At 39.6% G+C, this 10568-nt stretch overlaps 1 protein-coding gene across 3 annotated transcripts; it reads right to left on the minus strand.

The window, feature by feature from the left end:
• Positions 1 to 2357: 2357 nt before the first annotated feature.
• On the minus strand, positions 2358 to 10127 carry LOC146536068 (uncharacterized). Of its 3 annotated transcripts, XM_085190092.1 has the most exons (5): positions 9786 to 10127; positions 6187 to 6288; positions 5880 to 6105; positions 3616 to 3894; positions 2967 to 3103 (listed from the first exon to the last, which is right to left on the minus strand). In XM_085190092.1, the coding sequence occupies exons 1-4, from the start codon at positions 10110 to 10112 to the stop codon at positions 3638 to 3640; spliced, it is 912 nt and encodes a 303-aa protein (XP_085046218.1). In that variant the 5' UTR covers positions 10113 to 10127; the 3' UTR covers positions 2967 to 3103; positions 3616 to 3637. The 3 variants fall into 3 exon arrangements, with proteins under 3 accessions (XP_085046219.1, XP_085046218.1, XP_085046220.1); XM_085190093.1 differs by lacking the exons at positions 5880 to 6105; positions 6187 to 6288 and having other exon boundaries at positions 2358 to 3103; XM_085190094.1 differs by lacking the exons at positions 2967 to 3103; positions 3616 to 3894 and having other exon boundaries at positions 5435 to 6105; positions 9786 to 9950.
• Positions 10128 to 10568: the final 441 nt, after the last annotated feature.

Genomic DNA, 10568 nt, shown 5'->3' on the forward strand with positions numbered 1-10568 from the left:
AAGTATGTTAAAATATTCTATGGAAAAAAATCTTTTGAACAATCCTAAACCTAAGTAAATTAAAAAAAACCTAAGTAAATTCAAAACTTCATACATAACATTTAGTATTTTCTCTTACAATCTTACTGAAGACAACATAAATGGTGTGTGCTACTAGTATAATAAGAAACATGTATTTCTTTTTTTATTTTAACTGTATAGAATATAGATAAGTACTTCTATAAGTATCATTGTTTTCAAAAATGTATATTTTAAACTAAATAAAATTCACAAAGTTTACTTATGATGAAAATTATAATAATTTTGTACATTTTTGAGGTCATATTTTATAAGTACAGCATTCTCAGCATGATAGGACATTATAGATATTTAAATAAACATTTAAATGCATAAAATAATCATGGAAACACCGGCAAGGTAAAAGTAACTTTTTATTGATATCTCTTTGTCTGTTATTCATAAACTGTCAAAAAATATTTTTTTATTTATTTTACATTGAAGTTAGTCCATTAGAAAGAATGCCTGCTTTCTTATCAGTATGACTAAAATATGTATAGCTACATGAAACTAGGTATATATTCTTAATCGTTTAGTGTCGAACGTTTGCATTATTATAAAAAAATCTAAAAAAGGAAATGACAAGTTTTAAAATATATTAATAATTCCTTTTTTTTCCTATTATTTAGACTTCGCCCCGGGAATCATAGTTACAGTAAGCAGCTTCAGCAGGCAATGTACAGAAGCAGATTATTCAGCATTTGTTAATGTTCATACTTTGAAGTTTAATATTCACTCCATTTTGAAATGCTATCAATGTAAGTTCTATATTTACTTGTTAATAACATTAAATAATAATAATTCATTTAATAATTTTGAATTTTAATACTGTAAAGATGATGTATTTTGTCATTACTCAATGGTTTTAATATTGTTTGTTTACTAATTTCAGCCTGAAGGCACATTTAGCCCTCACAAGTGTGAGGTTACATGAGTTGTAGTCCATGTGATTTATTAGGTTGTTAATAGATAATTTTAGCAAATTATAAAGTAATTTAAATGTTTTAATTAATAAATATTATGAATTGCTTAAAAGTGCTGCCGTAATTAACACATCTAAACTATTTTCGATGTTATAGCATTAGTGGTATGAGTACAGTACATGTATGAGTACACGAACATTCAATAAATAGTAGGTATCCTTTTCTATTTATATATAATATCGGGCAGCACCACCTCCACGCTTGCGGATTTTGATACGAGTGTCAATACAACCAATAACAGTAGTAAAGCTTTGTATCACACTAAATTCTTCAGAAACTCTTCGTCGTTCTAAGAAAATGGGTGACTCTTGCTTCGATGCGAACTGTTTTCATTTCCTACCATCGTTCCCAAAGCATAGGTGATGCTTTGTAAAGCTTCCATTTTAATAACGAGTGGCAAATTAGTACAAGTTAAGCCACTTTTTATGGTTCCGCACCTTTTAAGCAAAAAAGTGCCTGTGATGCCTTTATCTCAAGAACGCTTGAAGATATCGAGTTGAAATTTGAACCATATACTCGGGTCTAAGGTCCCTTAATTTCCTAAAATGACATGACTGTTTACTCGTATATAACAAAAAACGCCCATTTCCATACTATAAAGGGAATCAAAATTAATATAATTCCGGTTGACCCAGAATTAGGAAATTTGGCAAATAGCACCTACCAGTTAAGGCCGTCGTGGCGCAGCGGCACGAGTGTGGGACTGGAGGAAGAGAAATATTTATTTGCGTTTATATTTTAAAATTTTTAATTTGAATCAATGAGATATAAAAAAACCTGTCATATCGAGTGATCGAGAAAGAGTTAGTAAGGGAGATTGCTTTGAACATGCTCTTGAGAAGCAACTGAATATTGTTAAATTTCTTCTAGAATCGTATCTTCAATGCCAGCTAATAGCTAGAGTTAGCGGATCTTCCATAGCTGGCTCCACCACCACCCCTATCAGGTATCCTGACTTCGGAGCAAAACCTGTAAACTAATAAATCGTGTGTTTGTGATGAAGGCGACGTACACTAGTAGACGTGACATTGCCTCTGCACGCACTGCAAATGTACTATTCCGGTAACGTGGCAAAGAAGTGGAGGACGGAATGTCTACACTATGCACTAACACTATGCAGGATACATCGTAAAAAAACTTAATATTCTTATTTCTTTTCATTGAATTTTATTTATCGCTAAAACAAAACAGTAAATCATATTTGCTAACTCCAAATAAATCATTTCTTTTTTCACAGAAGCATAAATTTAAGGCTTTTTCTAAGTTAAAGTTTGCTTCTTCAAATTTCGAATTTGCGAGCATAAAATAAAAACACAATTTAAATATCTAAATATTTATTTATTCAAACTATATCTACTAGACTACACCTAAACAAGTACCACGGACCTCCACCTCCAAGTAATTGCTGTAATAAACGAGTAATAAGCGCCTCCGCAAAGCTAAAGCCGTTGCTGCGGACTAAGTTCAGCAAGTTCACGCGCTGGCACGCTGGCACGCTGGCACGCTGGCACGCTGGCACGCTGGCACGCTGGCACGCAGGCAGGCAGGCAGGCAGGTAACGTTTACGTAATTATTCAAATTATAGTCATTGGCCTGATTACTTCATCATTAACGTAATAGTGTTGGCCTTCAGCAAGCAACTTTTTAAAAGTATTCTTAATCACTTTGGTTTAAAAACTCTCCGCCACCATCGCCGGTAATATTCCTCCCTCCTCCAGGAACTAAAGACACAGTAGCTCTTATAGGCGTAAAAATATAAAAACTACTATTTTTAATAACATTAACGACTAATATTAAATATGAGTATTAAAGTCAATGACCCATCTTATTGAACATTTTATTGTTTGCATATTTGAATAGCAAAAAGTATTAATTTATCGTCTACGATTGATTTCATTGTCAGCGGGTGGCGCGAGAGTCGTGGTCGTGGTCGTGGTGGCCCTGGCGGTGGTGGTGCGGCGCGTGGTGGTGGTGGTCGGCGGGTCCAGGCCCTTGATTTCGAAGGGACCGCGGAACAGGGGGCGGAACAATCGTAAGAATGACTGATAGCGTACTGCCGAGTTCTGTAATAAATACATTATAAATTAAATGTCTTGTCGTAGTTAAAAGTGGCTTTAATATAAATATGTCATTCTTAATATAAAACAACTCAAAAGTTGGACTGGACTTTTATTCGTAAGTGTGGAAGTTTAAATAATTGTCAGTGTTTGAATGTAATTATGTTCCCTTTTCTTTGTTCGTATTTCTTTCCTTGTTTCTTAAATGTTGTATAAAGTTATATTTAAGACATCACCACTAACTACATAATTCATATATTGACAAATTAACATTCACGATGATGCTTAACCATTCGTGGCGCAAGGGCACAAGCGTGTACTGTGAAGTAAATGAGACAAGTTGTAGGATCGATTCCCACTCAACGAAATGTAATATCTATTTAATATTATTGTTTCTTCGTTTCGTCTTGATGGAAACGGAGTATCTTAACACTAAATTCCCAGGTTCCCTCTGCTCACCCTTCTACATGCGGAATACATACGTGAGGTCAAAAAGAAAAAGGACAAAAATATAATACCTGAATAACGTCGCCGATAATTTTAGTGGTACGGATGAGGAGCGACACGGATGGCCCAAACAGGCTCCCCGGAAAGTCCAGGCTGACCTTGTTGCGGTCGAACACGGGGATGTCGTCTGTAGGCTTGGTGGCGGCCTGCCGGGTCACCTGTCGGACTCCTCGTGTACTCCACGAGCTCGCCTTGCTGGACGTGTCTCGTGCCGGGGGCAGCTGTGTACGCCAGGAGCTCTGACCCGCTGTGCCCGGCGGCGGGAGTGGGCGCCTCCACGTAGCGCCATTCTACGCCACACGGAGCTTGTCAATCGAGTAGGTAGCGCACCACGCGGTAGCGCCTTCAGCATCCCGCCTCGCGGTAATGTCGTGTGTTGTTTGTATGTATGTATGTATGTATGTATGTATGTATGTATGTATACTGTATATTATAACTTGTTCATTATTATCGCAAATTGTTTAAAAGACGCAATTTTTTATGGAATAGATAAATAGATAATATACGTTTATATCTGGTCTACCCATCATATTCTCTCTACGCTACCTTTGTACGAATATAGTCTAACCAAGTATCCTTGTCGCCTGCAGTGAAGGAACTAAGCAAATATAAACTGCTGCTGACAATTGACTTTACTGTAACACCGTACGGAAAACGACTTTTTTATATATTATTGTTTTAGCAATTTCTATTATATTCGCATTCTGCTAAAACTATTTAAATTAAACAACTTTTTTATATTACAATAATTTATTTTCAGGTACAAAGTGATAAAAACAAATCTTAAATATACCAACACAAAGAATAAAATACTTTCTCAGAATTACGTTAACTACTGCCCTGCAGGGCAACAGCGCGGACGGATAGAGTAGATAGACGTGCACAACAATCTAGTTGATAGTGAAGTCTACAGTAAAGTGTGTAATAGTTGCGCTCTAACGACTGAGTGAGAGTGTGTCGGACTCCTGACGTGCATGCAAGTTGAGTGCCTACTCGTGCGTGGAGGCGCTACGCATGTCTCGTTACCGTTCGTACCAGTCATACACTATACACTACACACTATTGCTAGTCTCCAAACAAACAAACAAAGTAAACATTTAATATAGAAAATACTCAGTTCTATTTACATATAGTATATTACATTACTAAGTTATATATACAGAAGAAAGAAATCTATCTGACCGTAAATAAAAATATATGTTGACTAATTTTGGAAAGGAAAGAGGAATGTTAAGTTTAATGGACTTAGTTTGTGATCTATAAGTTTTTAATTCCGCTTTTTATATACAACGTAGTTAGGAAAAGGCATTTTTACAAATATATTTAGCATATTGGTATAAAAATAACAATCATGCCTTTTATCACATTTAATTTTAATATGGCACTAGTAGACAATCATTTGAAGTTATTGGCTTTGACGAATAGTCGCGGTAGAGTCTCTAAGAGAGAGACGCGAGACTAGAGAAAGACTAGGGAGAATTTCCTTCGTGATTTATTTTTGTGTTTTGTAATTTCTGCGGTGATATAAGAGACGGCGACTTTTTTATGTATACTTGCATCGGTCCCAGAGTAGTTCTACTCTACATGAGATCTCATCAGCTACAGACATGCACTATACTAACATGCACCAGCATGTACTAAGTAACACACTCTACAAATACATCTCTTCTGTTTGATAACCACGTCTACCAAGTACTACTGCAGTGCAAAAGAGAGTCAAATCATAGGACTATGTTTTTATAAAATTTCTAATAAGCCAATGTATAATAATCGAAACATAAGAGAAGTATTGCGTGCAAACGAAGGGTAATGTGCAGAAAAACAAACAAGTTATAAAAAAAACATATATTATTAATTATTATATATATCACCAACACTCACCTAAATCTATTTACATATAAATACAACGCGCTGAGAGCGCGTGGAGGGTCAGAAGCGTTAAGAGAGGAACGCCACTGGGACTGTACACTGTGCGCCCGCTTCGGCGATTTGCGGCACTGGCAAGGAGTCACTGGCGGTCGCTACTTACTACTTACGAAGTTACCGAAACGACGACGGCCTCGTTTTGTGATTCACGAGATATCGGCAAGAACTAGGAATCAACGTGACGCAAAAAGTCGGAGCGGGAGAAAGAAGGGAATTGAAAGCGTTTAAGAGTCGTCCTCCTCGGAGGAGTCAACGGTCTCGACGGCAGCGCCCGCCGCGGCTCCCCCTGACGAGGATCCCGACAAGGATGTTACGAGCGACAAGATGGAGCCCAGACCGGAGCCCCCACCTGAACCACCGCCGCCGGACGCGCCGCCCAGCAGCCCTGTCACCGCTTGGATCTTGGGGCCCAGGAACTGCAGCTTGGGCCCAATCACCTGCCCCACGATGCCGCTCAGGGAGCTCAGGCCTCCTCCTTTTGGCGCTTCGATGCCATACTGTTTATTTAGCTCGATGTTTTGGCGATCCAGCGACTCCACAAGCCTCGTCTTTGAGTCGATCAACGAATTGATTTTCTACAACAGACGGATTTGTTACTAGCCATCTTAAAAGAGATTCAGAGAAAAGAGAAGGCCTTAATATTGTAGTATACTCACCCCGAATACGAAGCCCAGAACGGCGTTCTTGATACCAAACTTGGCCTGCGTAACGCCCTCGAGCTTTCGCTTCTCCCGCGCCTGGTCGTCGCTCGACGCGTCCTGCACACATACACTAGCGTCACTTCCACTACACTACAGCTTACACTCTCACCACCATAAACCACATCATAAATGTATATACTCCACCACCAATACCAAAAATCTGCACTCAGTAAACTAATAGCTGCATTCCTAACGACTATTAAGTAGATGAAAAAATTGAAATCGAAGAGCCCAATTCTAAAAAACGTCTTCTATTTACATGTGCTTCATATAAATATGATCACATAATATGTCAAGGTATGTAAGTGACTCGGACCGCAGGGTGCGGGCGCGGGCGCTGGTTGGCATGCGAGCCGCGCACATTACTTTTGAAGGTCGTTTATTCGCACGGCGATATGTCTATATTATAATAAATATAAATGTGAACAGATTCAGAGACTCGTAGAGATATGAGCTCGTGCTTTCCCGAGCCCCACACGAGGCCCACACACGCTTGCGCAAGGCGCGCGGCGGCGCGTGCGCGTGCGCGTGTCAATGTCGGACGTCGCCGCCTCACGGACGTCACTTTTAGTTTTACTGTAATATACAGTTTCACAGAAATTCATATTTACCATATTGCAACTAACGCGATTACTGCGGCTATACGAGTAGCATGTACTCAGCTCGCGCGCACTGCCGGCGGCAGTGCCGGGTCGAGGCCGCCCGCCTCTCGCGGTGAGCAGCCCGCCTCGCTACAGGACTACACGATAATGCCAATATTAAAAAGGAAACTATGAAATAGGGGTCTACTTCGTGAGATCTTTGGTTTCGCGATTATTATTCATTTTTAATAAAACTATTTATCCAGATTAATAGCGTATATTTGGTTTTATACATTTTTGGAAACCTGTTTTTGAAAAACGTTTCGAACACTTTGCAGTAGTCCGTGGTCACATGTGGTGGTAGACTGAGGTGGCACTCGTCTGTCAGTTTACATAATTATTAATTTATTATATCAAACTACCGCCAATGATTTCTTAATTGCCTGCATATATCGCGCACCTACTTACCCTGGCTTCTTGCAGAATGAGCTCATAGTATCATACGATTGAATTTATAGTTAACAATTGACAAGAGATATAATATTAAAAACAAATTCACTTTTTTACTTTTTTTTCAATTGTTAATTCATTATTCTGGTAGGGCCACCAAAAGATCTTTATACAAGCCCCAAGCACGAGGACAGCCAGGGAGGGTAGAGAGTAATTGCTTTTAAGATCAACCTTCTTCTATTACACAATCTAACATTTTAACTTTTTTATTCTAATTGTAGCTCACAATCCGTCTTGCCGAGTAATTCCTAAAGATAACAAACATAAACCGTTCTCTAAGTAATACATAAAAAGAAAATAAACATGAATGCACGTAACATTAGAATATGGTTCGAGCTCATCTTCTCACGTACATTTACAAATTAATGATCATAATTAATTGCCAGAATGCAATGCTTACTAATGTACAAGTGTCACAGAGGTTGTGTTGCGGTAGTTCGCGCCGAGCGCAACGTGTTAGGTGCATGTAGGAAAATAATATGTGCCGTATCGAGTATCTGCTTGCATTGACACTTGCGCAAACACGCGGGAACTGTCACAAGAACCTATCAATGCACTTTCATAAGCGCATTGTCTGCTCCTGGGAGGAGGAGGCGGTGGGAGGGAGGCCATCATTGTCTCCCCCTTCACTTTCGATTGTTTCCTATCACATGCGCCACCTCGCGGAGAGAGCACGTGCGCGGCGGCAGGACTACGGAAGTGTGAGCTCACCTTGAATTGCATGATGTTTTCACTTACCTACATATTAGGTATTCAAAGTGTCAATTCGACATTATTATATTCGTACTTCCTACTATCAATACATTCAAAATAATGACAAAACAATGCTAGATTCTAAATATGAGATAGTTCAGTACCTACATTACTACAAATTTACAGAAAAGGAAAAATCAGTTCTTTTTAGATTGTTGCTTAACACCGTCTCTACAAATAGGAATAGATGTCATTATAATATTTATTAATTTGGCTCGTAGGTATATTTTAATGGTAAACGATTCCGGAAAATAATCACGGATTCCCCAAACAGTGTATGACGATATTCATTAGGAGCATCTATTAGCTAATGCACCGACGCGACGTCCGCGGAGAGCGTCCGCTATAAACTAACATTATGAAAGCCCACAATTGATTTGACCCACAAATAGAGCCAGGTCACTCGTTCATATACTGCGCTAGAGTTACGAGTAATCATCATTGTTTTTAAATATATCAAAATCGTTTAATTTTTTGTGTATTTTGGATGAAATGAAAACAAAAGTTCCGCGGGAAGAGTAGAGTTGATTGTTTATTTGTTCATCTCTCACGTGTTGGAGGGTCATTATGTACTAAAATTAATGATTGTTCAGATTCTGTTTTCTAATAAAATCCTGTATATATATGAATGTAATCAGTTATTTTATTCTCACATTAAATTCATAAAACACGTAAACATTATAATATGTATGTATGGTATGTATGTCAACGAGATATTTATACTCGCTGTACGCGTAAGACCTTGGATTAAATTGGAAAAGTTGAAAGAACGCATGTTGACTACGAGATTGACTCAACTAGGAGTTTTGATCTTGTAAGGTTGGCGCGGAAAATGGGAAAAAATATGATACCGTACAAGTAATCCCAAATGTGTTCGTTTTTGGTGTTTTATGGTTTTATTGGCATGCCTTGTGGTTGGTATTGTTAGTGGCGAGACGGGATGCTGCAAGACGGGATGCTGCGGCAAGGAGAGTGTTTGATCGACCACGGCCTCCCGCTTCGTCATTACAGTAAAGTGACGGCCGTGATCGAGCGAGCGAGTCCACTATCTGTCTTGACAGCTTGACCCTCTTATACATTAACATATGTTGCCGGCGGCACTTCACTCCGTTACAACATCGACTATTCAATTATATATAGATTCAGAAAGAAGCGGGCGCGTAGCTGTCTGTGTCATCATTATATAATATCTTTAGAACAATGCGATGAGCCCGGCTGAGTGCGGCAGCACGCACTTCATTATCTATACAATGTATATTTTTACTGTTTGTATATTTTTATATAAATCAGCTTGAGAGTAGGCAGGAGGAACCTAGTGTTAAAACACTCGTTCCTCACTTTCCGCCGAGTTCTGGTAGCATTGCATGTTGAGTGGCGGAACTTGTTGTGCTTACAGTCACACTTTGTTCCTCTGCGCCACGAACGGCCTCAAATAATTTCTTATATAAATAATTTCTTAATATAACAGAAATAATACTTTAAGCAAAAAAAAAAAAAAATTCGGCTCGTTAATTTAGGGTATATATTATAGGGAAGAATATAAAAAATTACAGTTTTTATGATAACATATAAACATTCAATTCATGAGAAAGAATAAGCTATGATACTATCGATTTAAAAGATAAATTAATTTTTTAACAACTTTTAGTAATGTAGAAAGCAAGAGCGTTTGTTTGTTTACGTACGACTATATGTTGTATATGCACTTACGTCGAGCGGCTGTAGCGTGTTGTCGTCGGCGAGCTGGCGGCGCGCGCGGTGCGCGGGGGCGGGCGCGGGCGCGGCGGCGGCGGCGGCGAGCAGCGCGGCGGACAGCGCGAGGAGCGCGAGGCGTGCGGCGACCATCGTGGAGGGACTGGGACTGTGCTGGCGCCGCCACCACGCCGCGCTCCGCCAGCGCCGCCGGTGCTGGTGGTGGGGCGCTGATGTAATCCGCGACCTAGCGCGGCTCGAGGCGACCGCGCGGGATGCGAACACATGGCGGCGCAGTTGGCCAACGTCAGAATGCAAATACAATGGCTGTGGGTTCGCTTCCATTCAGAGAATTCAATTATTTTCATTTCTTCCTTTCTATGAATGATAGGGAATCATTTAAATATAAAGATATTCCCCGGTATCCCCGGAATTCTCGGGGCATTGCAGTTGAGTGGTGGAACTCAACCCCGCATTCTGCCTCGTTACCAGAGCCAGAAAAAGAAAATGTAAAATATTTAATCCCCACTAGTAGGAATCGAACCACACAATCGGATCGCACGCTTGTGCCCCTGCGCGCGTGTTATAAAGCTAAATTATAATATTTGAGTAATCTGTTCGACGTGTCCTTGCAATAACTACAGTGTAATTGGGCAACGGCACTTCAGCGCTGTGGCATTGCCGGCTACTTACTTCTAATATAATATTTGGCTGCTTATGTACTGTAACGAGAAGTAATCGCAACACGCGGTGTTTTATGATGTGTTTTCTTGTATAAATGTTTGTATCAAAGGTCATTGC

The sequence above is a fragment of the Heliconius melpomene genome, chromosome 9 (assembly GCF_056956725.1).
Source record: "Heliconius melpomene rosina isolate 202511_hmr_F chromosome 9, ASM5695672v1, whole genome shotgun sequence".
In the NCBI taxonomy this organism is placed as follows: Eukaryota; Metazoa; Arthropoda; class Insecta; order Lepidoptera; family Nymphalidae; genus Heliconius; species Heliconius melpomene.

Bases quoted from the DNA above. Each gene is read 5' to 3' on its own strand.
- LOC146536068 (XM_085190092.1), bottom strand. From the start codon at position 10,112: ATGGAAGCGAACCCACAGCCATTGTATTTGCATTCTGACGTTGGCCAA. The intron at 6,289-9,785 runs GTAAGTGCATAT...GTATGTGTGCAG, and splicing joins ACACGCTACAGCCGCTCGAC to GACGCGTCGAGCGACGACCA. The intron at 6,106-6,186 runs GTGAGTATACTA...CGTCTGTTGTAG, and splicing joins TTCTGGGCTTCGTATTCGGG to AAAATCAATTCGTTGATCGA.